The sequence below is a fragment of the Canis lupus genome, chromosome 2 (assembly GCF_003254725.2).
Source record: "Canis lupus dingo isolate Sandy chromosome 2, ASM325472v2, whole genome shotgun sequence".
In the NCBI taxonomy this organism is placed as follows: Eukaryota; Metazoa; Chordata; class Mammalia; order Carnivora; family Canidae; genus Canis; species Canis lupus.
In genome coordinates this window covers 42,588,770-42,604,300 of record NC_064244.1, presented here as the reverse complement: position 1 = coordinate 42,604,300, position 15,531 = coordinate 42,588,770, and the positions used below count along the sequence as shown (strand labels likewise).

Below are 15,531 nucleotides of genomic sequence, written 5' to 3'. Positions count from 1 at the left end.
TAGCAAGTTTTATCAGAAGTAAAGTCATTTGAGTAGAGAGCAGGTATTAGTGTACTACAAGGAGATCAAATTAGTCTGTTGTGAGCTTTTGTAAATAAAGTTTTCCAGGAACGGAGCCCCACCCATTCATTCACTTATCCTTTGTGGCTATCTGAGCTGCAAGGGCAGAGGTGAGTAGTGACAGAGATGAATCTGTGACCTGATGAATCTTAAAGCCCCAAGTACTTAAAGTATAAAAGTCACTCATAATAATGCCACCTATTAAGAACCATTAAAATTTCTGTTCATTAAATATGTATGGATCCCACAATACCTTTATATGTAAAAACTGGGTTCATGTGTAATATACGGTATTATAACTTACATTTTGTTTCATGCCATTCAGTATTCTTCAGAAGCATTTTTTTTTTCAGAAGCATTAATTTTTTTAAAGATTTATTTATTTGAGGGCAGCCCGGGTGGCTCAGCGGTTTAGCGCCGCCTTCAGCCCAGGGCCTAATCCCGGAGACCCAGGATCGAGTCCCATGTTGGGCTCCCTGCGTGGGGCCTGCTTTTACCTCTGCCTATGTCTCTGCCTCTCTCTCTCTCTCATGAAAAAATTAAAAAAAAAAAAAAAAAAAAGATTTGAGAGAGAAAGAGAGTGTGAGAGCACAAGTGTGAGCCGAGGGAAGGGTGGTAAAAATTGGAAAGAATCCCAAATAGACTCCCTGCTGAGCACAGAGCCTTGCACAGCCTCAATCTCACAACCCTGAGAGGACACCTGAGCTGAAATTAAGAATCTGATACTTAACCAAGCCACCAGGCACCCCAGAAGCATAATTTTAATATCTGTATGAACTATTCCTGATATGAGTATATTTTAACCATTCCCTTGCTGGGTATTTCAATTTTTTGTATTATACTGTGACAAAGAGTCATATATATATAAATCTTTTGCATTTCTCAGATTAATTTTTTTTTCTTAAAAGTACACTTACTGCATCAAAATTTTTAAAGTATATTCAATTTGTCCAAATTCTGGCTTTAATTGTTTCTTATATAATTTAAAATTAATACAATGCAGTCAGGTCTCCAGATAAATTTCCTGTTTTGTTTTTTAAATTGTAGTCTTAAAAAAAAATTGTAGTCTTTAGATATAAAAATTTCCAATTACATGAAACATTAATCTACTTAGCTACACAGCATAATCCCAGTATATCAAGATTATAGCTTCTGTGGTTCCCCCCCCACAGATATAGTAAACCAAACAAATTAATAAAACCTCCATATTATGACTAGCCCATGTTTAGAAGTTATCTTTGTTCATTTTAGCGAGAAACTTTCTATTTTGACTTTGACTACCTGGTTTTAAACTTTTTTTTCCAAAATAAAAAACTACAGGAATGTGAATCAAAGGGAGGATGGTTCCAGAATAAGTCTGGCTCAGGAAGCTTAACAAATAAAGTTCATTTTTTTTTTCATCTATTTTGAAGAGATAAGGAGTTAAGGGAAAGAGACCTGAACAAGAAGTCAAGATACTGAGGTTCTGATTCTGCCTTTACTCAACTGAGCTGTTGCACGATCTCTTTTGGCTTCAGTTATCACCGAACCATGTGAAGTAGAAATCTCTAATTCCCAAAAAACTTGTAAAACAATTGATTCTAAAATCAATTCATTTAATCAAAAATAAGAAAATTCAAACTTTTACTTTTCCCATAGGTCTCTCCATTCTTTCCTTCACAAATCCCTTGGCCTGATTACATTCTATTCTTCATGAATTTTGAAGCAGTTACAACACTTAAAAAAAACTGATGGGATGAAGATGGGATTTAATCACTTAAGATTAGTGCTTCTCAAACAGGTCCCTCAGGAACATATCAGAAGTGCCCTTTTAAGAGAAGCAGCACTCCTTTCTGGAGTAATTTAAAAAACTCATTTTTACATTAAAACCAATGAAGAAACCCAATAAAGAACTTGGAAAAGAAAGAAAATTCACAGGTGTTTTGATAATACTACAGATTTGAAATTTTTTTTACACCTGTCATTTTGAGTGTAAAAATCCTTCACCATTACATATTCATTCAGACCCTTTAGCATTACGTGTTCATTCTTATCAGCAGTTAGGAAATGGAAGAGTTTGAGAAGCGCAGATTTTAAATAACTGTGATTAATGGCTACTTTATCTCTTAATTACTATCGATTAGTCTGTTTAGAAGAGCATCCTTGTATTCTCACAAGTAAAATAGCCTGTAATGAGAATTCTCTGGCAAGATCATTAAAAGAAGTGATGTCATTCAATTTAAAGGTCCTACATTTGAAAGTGATTTTGGAAAACCACTTTGGCTTGTATATGATTTGTTTATAAAAGAACTATAGAATATTTTTTATACAGTGCTTCAACTTCACTGTCTGCAAAAGAGTGATAATCAGGTTGGTATATGAACAGAATTAGACACCATTTTAGGTGCTTGGCACAAAGTAATGACAGATAAACAGCAGCCACTTATATTTTATACTTGCCACCTGACTTTTTTTGTGAAATGACTATTATATTCTGATATTTAAGGTGCCAGTTTTCAACAGTGTAGTTGTTCAGGATAAAAAGTCCCTATATATGTATGCATATATGTGTGTATATACACACATACTTAGATGACCTTTAATATTGCTTACCCCTGATTTTAACTTTAAAAGTCAAGATTCAATAAGTAAATTAATTTAGAGCAATTTAACAAGAAGATATAAAAAAATACCTCTAAAATTAGAAAGTAACACTGGATTAATGCTTTTAATTCCTTAAAAAGTACTAACCTGTTTTCTGAACTAGATGTAGAAGTACTAGATGATGACAATGTATGAGAATTTGACATGCGTGAAACAAACTTCTGGATGGTGTTACGAGATGGAGCTTTGATCCTTGAGCTACGCCTACTGTGATATTTCTGGAACAAACTTTCAACCTAACATTGAAAAAAGACAGTAACAATGATATTCGTGCCATAATATACATATGAAGAGTTCTAGAGGTTGAATTATTTGTCTTTTATTTCATAAATTTTTCACAAAGCCAATTTAAGAGCTTCAAAAGTAATATATATAGGTTACTAAAGACAGTATTTTTATAGGTCAGTGTTTACTTTCTTTACAGTCTGGAAGAAAAAACTAATTAGTGGATTATAAGAGATAAGCCTCAAATAATAATTAAATATCTTCATGCCTTCAAAATGACTACTGTCTAATTAAATTTACACCTCATGGAAAATTGTCAAGAATGAGCCATAAAAATTTGTTAGTAATTTTACTCTAAAGCATTTATTAAAAGTTACCTCAAAATTCTTTAAAGTTTTTCTCCATAACATTGGATCTGAAGGTTCCAGTTGAAATACCCGGAGCATAACAAACAACAGATGAATACAAAATGTTCCACGCCCACAGCTGCAGTTCTAGAGTTAAAAGAGAACCTATGAGTAATAAATCTGTGGTTTTAAGATGATCACTTTTTTTTTTATCTTTTTGAGTTTAACAAAGTTGCTACTAATTTGCTTCATTATTCTTATATGGTAAGATATGTAAGGATATGCAAGAAAAGTATATTAAGTATATTAAGTATACTAGAGACCTTCACAAGTACATTAAATAAAAATGTTTATTAAGTAAACACAAAATATATTTTAAATTCACTTTAGTTTACTAAAGAAAATTAAGTGATGTAACTTTAAGAATGCTATGGTATATACATCTGAGTTAATACCAGATACTAATAAAATGTAAAATGGTCAAAGATCCTACCTGAGGCCCAATAAACACCCGGTATTTATTGTCCGGGCTGTCTCCTCCAATCAGGAAAGAGTTGGGTCCTATTTGTTGCAATAAGTACAGCCTGGCTCTCATAACTTTGTTTACACGGCGGTTTGTCTCCTCTGGGCTATATGGTGAGAAGCCATCTGGTGAAGGGGCTCTTCGAGGTGGTGTGATTCTCCCACTCTGAAACTTCACAACATTGTTTTTGTATTAAGTAAATTGCTTACTTCTTGATAAGACACAATTACCTAAAAAAGGGTCATACCAGATGGCCATGTGGCATTTTATATTCTGAAAAAATGCTCCAAAGTATAATGGAACAAAATGCATTTTACAAATGCTTTTATCTGACATACCGCATCACAAACTTCTAAAATCTCAGTTATCCCTGTAACTAATGATACTTAGCTGATTGAGACAAATGTGGTAATTTTACAAAATGTAAATATTTGAGTACTTTGAAAAGTATTATGTAAACCAAGATAAAAAAGCATAAAGATGACTTATTTCTAGTGATAAAAATTAAAATCCAATTTCCTGGCTTCCACTTAAGGTGTTACTAAATGCTCTTTTGCAACTGGTAATTTATAAACACTAACATGGAATTCCTCCTGTGGTAGACTCTATAGAGAACTAATGGCAAGTGACTCTCCCCAGACTAAGGCATTTATTTTACTGAAGGCTGACAAAAACACCTGTGGTAAAGGTGATATATACGACTCATTCCACTTCACTGATTCTCCTAGAACTTGGGTTTTTCCATCAATGCCCAGTGGAAATTCTAGTTCTTTTTATGCCTAACTTAATTTTTAAAGATAATAAACGTTGGTGAGAACAAAGAATTAGAACCCTCATACAGTGCTGGTGGGAAAATAAAATGGTACAGCTGCTTTGGAAAACATGAACCAGCAGTTCCACTTCCAGGTATAAACCCAAGAGAAGTGAAAAGATATATACACAAACAGATTTGTACACAAATGTTCCCAACAGCATTATTCATAATAACCGTGAATAGAAACAATTCAAAAGTCCAACTAAATGAATGGACAAACCAGATGTGCATATCCATACAAAAGAATGTTATTCTATAGCTAAAAATGGAGTACTTCCAAATATAATTAGAGAACTATGTTGATTGGAAATTTATTCTGAATGTTAAACCAACAAAAAGAACAAGAATGATATGGCATAGATAACTTTTGTTTTAAAATATATATGTATATGGCAAAAATCAATGTATACACTGATTAATAAACATAGTTTGTGGGGGAAAAAAACCCAGAAAACAGAACAAAAACAAATGGGGTACTGATAAAATTATACCACAGATGAACCTTCAAAACATGATCCTAGGTGAAAGAAGCCAACAAAACACCACATACACTACATGATTCCATTTACTGTTTATGAAATAACCAGCGTGGGCAAATTATATATAGACTCCAGAAAGTAGAGTAATGGTTGCCTAGGGTTGGGGAGACTGCTAATTGGCCTGGAGTTTCTTATGGGGGTGATGAGAATGTTTTAAAGTTGACTGTAATGACTGGCTACAACTCTGAAAAGACCAAAACCAATCAATAGTATAATTTAAAAAGGTGAATTGTATAGTATAGGAATTATATCTCAATCCAAAAAAAATACTGATTTTTTTTTAATGGGCAGTTATTAAAAAGTAAAGAAGAAACAAGTACACATGCACATGCTATAGACCTAAGTATTCAGACTATGGATATGCTCACAGATGTGTAAAATGATACATATATAAAAAGTATGTTTGCAATACTGTTTTTTAGTAATGAAGAGGAAAATGCATGATATCCATTAGTATGTATAGTTCATTAAATAAACTATGATTTATCCAGATAATGAAATGCTAACTTGGTGTTTAAAAAAAATGAGGGATAACTTTGACTAACATATATCCTAAAGTGAGGGAGGGAAGGGGAAATGCAATTCCGTATATACTTGTGGTAGACTTTTATACTTTGATGGCCCCTATAAACCACACCTCCCAGCATTTATACCTTTGTGTGGTCCCCCACCACACTAATTCTGTATTTGCAACTAGCATGTTACTACTTTTGGGCAATAAGGCATTAGGAAACAAAGTGGCTTCATAAAAGCTTCCAGACTGGATTTGCCCTCTTGATAGCCTTTTTTTTGGGGGAGGTTGGGTGGGGGAACTTAATAGAAATTTGTCTCATAGTTCCAGAGGCTAGAAGTCCAAAAACAGGTGTCAGCAGGGTTCTCTCTGAGGACGAAGAAAAAATCTGTTCCATATGCTCTCCTGGCTTGCAAAACGTGGTGTTGCAACCCAGCTTCCATGCTATGAAGAAGAGATGCCAACAGCCTCCAACTGTTCTAGCATCCCAGCTGAAGTACCAGACACATGATAAGGAAGCATCTTGGATATTCCAGCTTCAGCAGGTACGATGGGGAACAGACAGAAGTCATTCCTGCAGAGTTCCACCTAATTTAGAGATTCATGAGCTAATAAAGACTTTATAAGCTTTAAAAAAATAGCTCATTTAAAGATGTGTCAACATAAAGCAAATAAATACTGTTGGGTATCTTGGGCTTTATTTATTTATTTATTTATTTATTTAGTATCTTTGGCTTTAATGTAAAAAGATTTACTTAAAATTTACTTCTGGAAGGATTTTTTTTTTCTTTTTAGAGTTTATTTATTTGAGAGACAGAAATAGCGAGAGAAAGCAGCAGACCCCTTGCTGAACAGGAAGCCTGAAGCATGGCTCAATCCTAAGACCCTGAGATCATGACCTGAGCCAAAGGCAGCAGTTTAAATGACTGAGCCACCCAGGTGCTGCTACTTCTAAAAGGATTTTTTATGCGCTGATCTGAGGAAAACCAAATCTCCCCCTTGTGGTCATGATCATAATCATTCTATTATCCACTCATTTGCTCTTCAAGTTTATAAAGTAAATTTTAACTTGCATTTCTGCCACTAGAAGTCCCATTCTTCCACTCTTTCTCTCTCTCTCTCTCTCTCTCAGAAAGTCAGCACCTATCACTTTGCCAATCTCTTTGAAGTCTAATTTAATACAGACAACTGGATTCTCATCCATGCTTCTACAGTGAGCCAGCTGTGATAATGATGTTTTGGTTACAATACATGAAGAAAACGTGGCTTCACAAATAAATGTAGCTGGAAAAGGTATTTTAAAAGACTCTTCCAATAATTATGAATGCAGTTCTTTGATAACTCCCAAGAAATGGTTTCTTAAAGAATGTGATGTAGAATCTGAAACCACACCAACCAACTTTTCCTACTGTGCGATTATATATGAAAAATAATCACATTTGATAGCATCACTAATCTCATTATAAAATTCTTTTAAGTACTGGGAAACTGTCAAGTTTAAAGTAGTAGATATGAATTTCCTGAAATTCTAATTTTTGCTTGAAATCTCACTAGTGAAGGGACCTGAGTGGCTCAGTGGTTGAGTATCTGCTTTCAACTCAGGGCGCGATCCTGGGGTTCTGGGATTGAGTCCCGCACTGGGTTCCCTGTGAGGAGCCTGCTTCTCCCTCTGCCGTGTGTCTCTGCCTCTCTCTCTGTCTTTCATGAATAAATAAATAAAATATTTAAAAAAATAAATCTCACTAGTGAAAAATAATTTGTTGTCTTTATTGAAGTTCCTTCCTTCACTTGTCTTAAGTATGCCACAAATACCCCAGGAAGGCTACAATTTCTGTTGTTATAGCTTTAATTTAGATGAATGCATCAGCTTTACCCACCACTGTAAATATTAATGCAGTGAAAGAGGCAAGTAACATCTCAGTTTTCTTAGAAAATATGTTTTGAAAAAAGAAAAAAAGAAAAAAAGAAAATTTGTTTTGATCTAATGGATCCACTGGAAGGGTCTCAGGACCTGCTTTCCTCCCCGAACCAAGGGTCTGTGGGCCACACCTGGAGAAATGCTGCTCTAACAGATTGCTGTCAAACTTTTCTGTAAAGTTGTAGAAAGTTAACAAACTTGTTGAAACGTTAACTTACAGGCACCGGGGAAACTCTTTTTCTCCGAACTCCCGGAGATTCGGACTTCACTGTGCGACCAGATGGGGAGCTGCCAGGAGAAGGACTGCGTCGGCCTTTAGCAGTGGGTGATGCAGTGCTTGCCTGGCCTTCTCCTTGAGACTCAGTAGCCAGATTGTGAATTTCAGAACCATCTCCTTTAGTAGGGATTGGTTTTACCACCTAAATTAAACAAATTTACTAGTTTGGTTACTTAAAAATATAAGAAAAATAAGTAAATACAACAAAGAAATAAAGTCCTTTTCATTACACAATGCTATACAAATGTAACAGTATATCAACTTTCATTTAGTATTACTTCAAGCAATAAATGTTAAGACTATTTTTATCCACAGATTTCATTCATTTAGGCTTCATCACTAGTTAAGACGTTATACATAATTTTAGAATTTAGTACAATCTGTTATCATGTGCCCTAAATTACTTAACATTCAAAATCAACAATCATAGGTTAGTAAACAAATGTGAAAAATAAGTACTTTTACCTTCTACAGTTAATTTATTCAACTAGATTCAAGGAGACGTTTTCTTATTCATTTGTATTGACAAAATGCAGGATCTTGAAAACAATAATGGGCATAATTTAAGTGCCCAAATAGTCTGATTAATATATTTTGCCTTTTTTGGCAATGTTTTATGACAATAGTTTGGACATATATTTCAGAATGACTAAAAGAAGCTACACATTTGAAGAGCAGTCTGTCAAGCAGAAATGAAGGTTGCAAGGTCTGTTGTTTCTCAACAGACCTAAACTAGCTGTGACTATAGCCTTAGCCAACCTTCCCTGCCTTTCTTCCACTACTCTCCTACTGTTCTACTTGCCAGCTGCTATGCCTACCAAACATGACTAACCTGATCTCTTCCTGGGCTTCCACTCCTACTCTCCCTCCTAATCCACATCTCTAGCTTGCAGCACACCAGAACACTCTAGCCTTCACCTGGTGAAAACTGCCATCTTGGTTAACTCCCTTTACAAATGCACACTTAACTCTATCAGCCTAACACATTTTTCTTCTTTCTAATCTGTTACTACTCTCTGCCCACTCCACATGTTTTTTTGTTTTTTTGTTTTTGTTTTTTTAATTTTTATTTATTTATGATAGTTACAGAGAGAGAGAGGGAGGCAGAGACACAGGCAGAGGGAGAAGCAGGCTCCATGCACCGGGAGCCCGATGTGGGATTCGATCCCGGGTCTCCGGGATCACGCCCTGGGCCAAAGGCAGGCACCAAACTGCTGCGCCACCCAGGGATCCCTGTTTTTTTGTTTTTTGCATTCAGTCACATACTGTTCTGTGATATTTCATGCTTTTGTTTTTATTTAATAAGTTACATTTTCATAATTGGAGATACTTGTACATCACTTATGTTTCAAGGACCTGATTTAATATATATATAAACATAATAAAAACAAACAAAATCAGACTTTCCAAGTAGATTATAAATTTCTAAAGGGTAATATGAAATCTGTAAACTATGAGATGTAGGGTAGTATAACTGAACTTAAGGACTACGTGTTATGTGTCTTATTCCACGAATCTCTTCCCTCTTTACCTCTGTCCTACATACAGGTAACATACTTGAGGATTTGACAAAAAGGTTTCAGTGAGAAAAAACAAAATTTGGTCTTAGATAAGTGAATGTCCTTAGTTTATATGTAATAAAGAACTGGCTTTTCAAAAAGTTGTGATTTCTGCTTTATGGTATTCTCAAAAGACTTAGACTTTCCACCACCACAGGGAGCTCCAGAAAGCAGCATATTCAAACTTCATATGGCTTAAAGTTCTTTATATTAATTGGGCAGAAATTTACCCCTTCTATAAACTGTTTAAACAGAACTTTCTCTTTTTTTTTTAAAGGTTAGTTTATTTATTCATGATAGACAAAGAGAGAGAGAGAGAGAGAGAGGCAGAGACACAGGCAGAGGGAGAAGCAGGCTCCATGTTGGGAGCCTGATGTGAGACTCAATCCCGGGACTCCAGGATCACGCCCTGGGCCAAAGGCAGGCACTGAACCACTGAGCCACCCAGGGATCCCTAGAACTTTCTCTTTTCTAAGATAAATTCTGTATTTCTTTCTTCATCTGAATCCTCTGATATGATTATTGAAACTGTAGGGAGTTCTCACCGTACTACTTCACATGAAAAACAAATGGAAGAAATGTGGAAGCTTAGCTGGAAAGGAAAAGACTCATGGGTAATGTGGTAGCTTAGCTTAAAAAGTTGGTATATAAAGGAACAGTTATATTCTATATTAGGTCCCTGGGTTAGCACCAGTGGGTAAAATGTGCAACACTAACGCAGTTCAATGATGACGTATATCTATGTGGCTACTGAGCATCTGAAACATGGTTAATGTGGCTGAGGAATTAAATTTTTACTTAAATAGGCAAGTGGGGGACACCTGAGTGGCTCAGTTGGCTAAGCATCCCACAATTGATTTCAGCTCAGGCCATGACCTCAGGGTTGTAAGATCAAGCCCCATGTCAGGCTCTGCACTATGCATGAAGCCTGTTTAAGATTCTCTCTCCTCCCTCTGCTTCTCCCACCCCCTCTTAAAAAAAATAAAGGCAAGTAGGATGAATATAGGCCTAGATGATCACATAGCTAAGGGAAATGTCAAATGAATAGTTTACTCAATAACTTTTATGGTTATTCCCACCATCCCTTTGCCCTCCCCCAAATGTAATAAATTTTAACTTGTCATCTTTTTTTTTACAGAACAAACAAAAAGCAAATAAAACCCTGCTGATACAAGGCACCTAGATGGCTCTGGTTGAGCATCTGCCTTTGGCTCAGGTCGTAATCCTGGGGTCCTGGGATCAAGTCCCACATCAAGCTCCCCAGAGGGAGCCTGATTCTCTCTCCACCTGTGTCTCTGCCTCTGTGTCTCTCATGAATGAATGAATGAATGAATGAATAAATAAATAAATAAACAAATAAAATCTTAAAAAAAAAAACTGCTGATACAGACAGATAACTGGGTCACTTAACAATCAAGATCTACATCCTTTATAAGAAAGACAAAAAAAAAGAAAGACAAGTACATTTCATAGTATTTGTATGCTTTAGAAGAAAATAACTATGGCAAAGTATAGAGTATGCCTTTCCTAATCCCAGGATCTAGATTTTCTTTCCCCAAACCTTGGGTATCTTTTAAATTTACCTCAAACCCTATGAGTCTATTCAACCTGTTTGGTTTTCTGGATTGATTTCTGGAACTCAGATCTTTGGATCCTCCCTTAGAGACAGACTATCAAAATAAAATGAGGGATCCCTGGGTGGCTCAGCGGTTTAGTGCCTGCCTTTGGCCTGGGGCATGATCCTGGAGACCCGGGATCAAGTCCCACATCGGGCTCCCTGCATGGAGCCTGCTTCTCCCTCTGCCTGTCTCTCTGCCTCTCTTTCACTCTGTGTCTCTCATGAATAAATAAATAAAATCTTTAAAAATAAAATAAAATAAAATGAGAAAAAAAATGCTTTTCTTTTTCTAAGGTACAATATAAATCTTTACTAAAAGGATTTTAGATACTAACAGTAGAGGGCAGTGTTGCTTTAAGCATTACCTCCCCAACCCAGCCAGCTTAGTTTCTCGAACAGTTTAAGATGATTAGTGAGCATAATTTTAGCTATATTTTGTTCCAAGGGGCTAGAATATCAAGCAAATGAAACAACTGCATTTAAAATCAAGAAAAAAAAAAAAAAGCTTACAAGAGGATCTGTGGATACTTAATTTCCCATTTCCTCCTACTCTTTTTTCCTTACAGCAGGTAACCCAAGTGACTTACCACAGGGCCTCTCCTGTTTCTCCTTTCCAGCCACTCGTGCTTCCAGGCAGGCATACAGGTTGCCTTCAGTTTCTCCCTAATCATTCGTTCTTCTGGGCGATCGTCCATCTTGTGCAACCCCTTGAGAGTTTCTTTATTCTCCATCTCACGACTAAAATGCAGGGAGAAACAAGAATGAGGTTAATATATAAAGAATAATTTCCAAGAGCAAATAGTACTTTATACTTTCAATGGACATATAACTAAAAAGATAACTGCTAAAAACCCTCAAATGATTTAAGCCAAGAATAAAGTATCGCTGTGAATCATCCCCGTATTGTTGTTCAACACTGCATGATAATGTGGTTTAAAAATGCCTTTAAAAAGAAAATATATTTAGAAGGTGCAGACTTACTAATAATACTAATGCAGAATCTTTGTTTCCAGGTAGTTAACAAAACGGATCCCAAGACATTAAGCATGGCATTTATGAACACATTCATGAGCACTGCATTGTTGCCAATTATACCACTCGCACATCCTAAAGTATTTAAGACAGTTATTTAGAAGAGTATTTTACTACTGTAGGATTTCCAATAATTTAAGGATTTCCAGGATTTCTAATAATTTATCCAAACAGTTATAATAATTTAAGTCAATACAGACTGAATCTGGATATGATCATTTTCTGAAAAAGTTAAATATTTAATAAGCTAAGTATAACCTAATCCATCTTCTATGATTCCACAATATTTGTTCAAAGCCTAAATGATTAAATTTGTATTCTCACAACAATAATTCCACATCAAAGCATTGGGGATACTCTGTATATAAAAAGTAAAAACTGGTACAAACACTTGACCTTTACTCAATATAGTGTGGAGTTATGAAAATAAAATAATCTGTAAGCTAATACTTTTGAGAATTAATGCCACAGAGCCTAAGTAGTAAAGTATCTGCTAATTTCAAATATACTTACATCCACATGTGGATATATTTGAAATTATATATATAGATAACTATATAACTATAGTTATATATAGTTTTATATATAGATATATATATATATATAATAAATACAATATACATAAACATGGATTTTAAAACCTGATTCATAAGGAAAGTTTTGCACTCTGGGAGAAGTAACAATTTAAAAAATACTACGCTAGCTTCAATAACTATTTTGGACATTTTATAAAGCTACAGAACAGTGATTTTTTTTTCTTACACAGATAGGAAAAGGAAATACTCAAGGAAATACCAGAGACGATAACCGCAAGCTTACTAAAAAGTCAAATGCAAACTGCTCTAAGGAATTTTCCAGCTAATTACAACCACAAAGCAGCAGTATCTTCAGAGAACAAGCAAAAAACCTACTTAAAACTAAATATGCACTAGAAAGGAAATGGTTAACTGCTTTTCCTGAAGCATCCATTCTGTGAGGGGAGTGGAAATCAAAAAGTTAAACCCCTCTGTGCAGAGACTGGTCTAGATAGTTTGAGGAATGCAAAGAGCACAAAATATCTGAAACTTGCAAATGGGCATTAAGAGGATACAGTAGAATATTTCCACCACACAGGTATAAAAAAATTGTCCAAGAGAAAGAGGCTATATAAGAAAAAAAGTAAATAAAGAATGGAAGGAAGGAAGGAGATTATTTTATTTACTTATAAGTGCCTGTCTGTTTTTGGGGCGCCACCCAGGGATCCCAAGTGCCTGTCTGTTTTTCCTGCTCTGATTATAGTATAAAATATAAACTTTTATAGTATACTATAAAATATAGTATAAACTAAACTTTTGGGAGAGGGGGAGGGAGGAGAGGGAAATGAAAAGAGGGAGGGAAGGGAAAGGGAAAGAAAAGGAGAAGAAAAGAAGAGGAATGAGGAGTGGGGGAGCAAAGAGAAGGAAAAGGGGAGGGCAAGTAGAGAAATGTTTTCCTCAAATTTCATCCTGTTCAGTTACTACTTACCCAGGGAAGCTCGGATTTACAGGCAACCCAATTTATGGGCTGATTGCATAACCAAAAATTCACTTACAACTCCCCAGTTTGAAAAGCAAACACTTTTCCCTCCAGTAACAATGTTGCAAGGCGTGGCTATGTTCCCAGGCTAGTTCTCAAAAAATAAGTCACAGTGCAGAACTGCAGTGCATTTTTACCCCAGAAGCCCCAGCACTCCTGGACAAAAGGAACCTATCTTCCCTTTGGTCCTAAATGTCTCTCTTCCCCTAAATTTGTTTTATGAGTATCTCTTCTCCATTCTATTTTCAGGTCTCTCTCAGTGGCACTCACCCAAACATGAATAAGACTCTCCCTGTCTAAACAAATGAGTGATATGGCCTCCTTAAAGTCTGCATGATTTGCCTCTTTCCTTTCCACTTGTTTAAAAATACTGTAATTTAAACCCATTTCTTAATAAGTAATAGAGATGAGCATATTAGTAGCTCAACTTTTACATATATCTAAGATTATTTCTTTAAAACTGATGCCATGAAACTGAACTGCTGTGTCAAATTGAACACAAATTAAGATTTTTGGTAATACTGGCAAATTATTGTCAAGAAAATGTATCTTCTACTCACAACCCCCCAGGTCAAGTTGCCAACTTAGCCTGTCTGTACTAACAACAGACTCCTACCAGGGCTTCTTCACTTTGATCTTACTCCAGTCCAGGCTTTACAGAGCTGCCAGGGTCACTTCCTCTATTAAAATCCTCCAGTGGCACTCCCTGGGCTTAGACCAAAAGTCTGACAGTTTAACAGGTCCTACGTGGCCATGCACTATAAGGTCTTTACCTCAACTCAAGTCACCTAGACCTCCACCCTATCCCTGTTTATTTCACTACCTGAAATACTCCCACATCTCTCCTGCTCAAGGCTTTTGCACAGACTGCTTCTTGTCTAAATTTCATCTCGTTCATTTCTACTCATTTTAACTATTGTTCTATACCTCGGAGGTGGTCCCAATCTCAGTCAGGAATTTCTTCATTGCAATTTGCAAACCTATTTCCCCACCATGAACTATAAACTCCTTGAAGGCAGGGACCATTGTTTTATTCATCATTATATATCCAACATCTAACAATGTCTGGCTTATGGTAGGTTTCAAAGCATATATTAAATGATCATTTGTGAACATCTTTGACAGCCCTAAGGACCTTCCTAACTTTAAAATTTAATGACTACATCCTGCATTTAATTAAGACTACATTTGCAATTTAGATATTAAGTAGAGGAATTTTTGTTGTTCCTAAATTAATATGCAAATATAAACCATAAATAATAATCATAGATCATTAATTCTGAAATGTATATTTTGTTGCATTTTAGTATCTGTGAAATCTGAATGCTTCTTGCAATCAAATATAATTTATGGTAGGGGGATCCCTGGGTGGCGCAGCAGTTTGGCGCCTGCCTTTGGCCCAGGGCGCGATCCTGGAGACCCAGGATCGAATCCCATGTTGGGCTCCTGGTGCATGGAGCCTGCTTCTCCCTCTGCCTGTGTCTCTGCCTCTCTCTCTCTATCTATCATAAGTAAAATAATAATAATAATAAAAATTATGGTAGGGTTTATATAAGGTAATGGTTCAATTTATAACCAATGAAATCTTAGATTCAATGAAATATACAGTAAATCCTATTCTACTTGCTAGGAAAAAAATCATGCATGTATGTATATAGCAGTCATGTCTATCCAATTAAAACTACAGCTCTAATAGGAAACATCTTTTTTTTTTTTTTTAACATAAACTAATCTAAACAGATAGTTGTTAAATCACCAGGAGACTAGAAGGCCTCTAATTCACTTTGGTTAAACATGAGTGTTTTGGAGAGTTATTTTTGCATTAGTAGCTAAAACCAATACCTGTTATTTTAACTAAAGTAAGAGCTTGTACATTTCTGACTTTTTTTTTTATTTGACTCTTTGACAAAA

The 15,531-nt window shown here is 35.6% G+C and overlaps 1 protein-coding gene across 2 annotated transcripts in view; it reads right to left on the bottom strand.

The window, feature by feature from the left end:
• The window catches only part of MAP3K1 (mitogen-activated protein kinase kinase kinase 1), a 78,594-nt gene that overhangs the window by 22,919 nt on the left and 40,144 nt on the right, over positions 1-15,531 (bottom strand). For both annotated transcript variants that reach the window (XM_025447150.3, XM_049102785.1), the window contains exons 2-6: positions 11,622-11,772; positions 7,799-7,999; positions 3,769-3,969; positions 3,306-3,422; positions 2,791-2,939 (exon numbers count right to left, since the gene is read on the bottom strand). In XM_025447150.3, the coding sequence (XP_025302935.1) occupies positions 2,791-2,939; positions 3,306-3,422; positions 3,769-3,969; positions 7,799-7,999; positions 11,622-11,772 (819 nt within the window). The remainder of the gene's footprint in view (positions 1-2,790; positions 2,940-3,305; positions 3,423-3,768; positions 3,970-7,798; positions 8,000-11,621; positions 11,773-15,531) is intronic.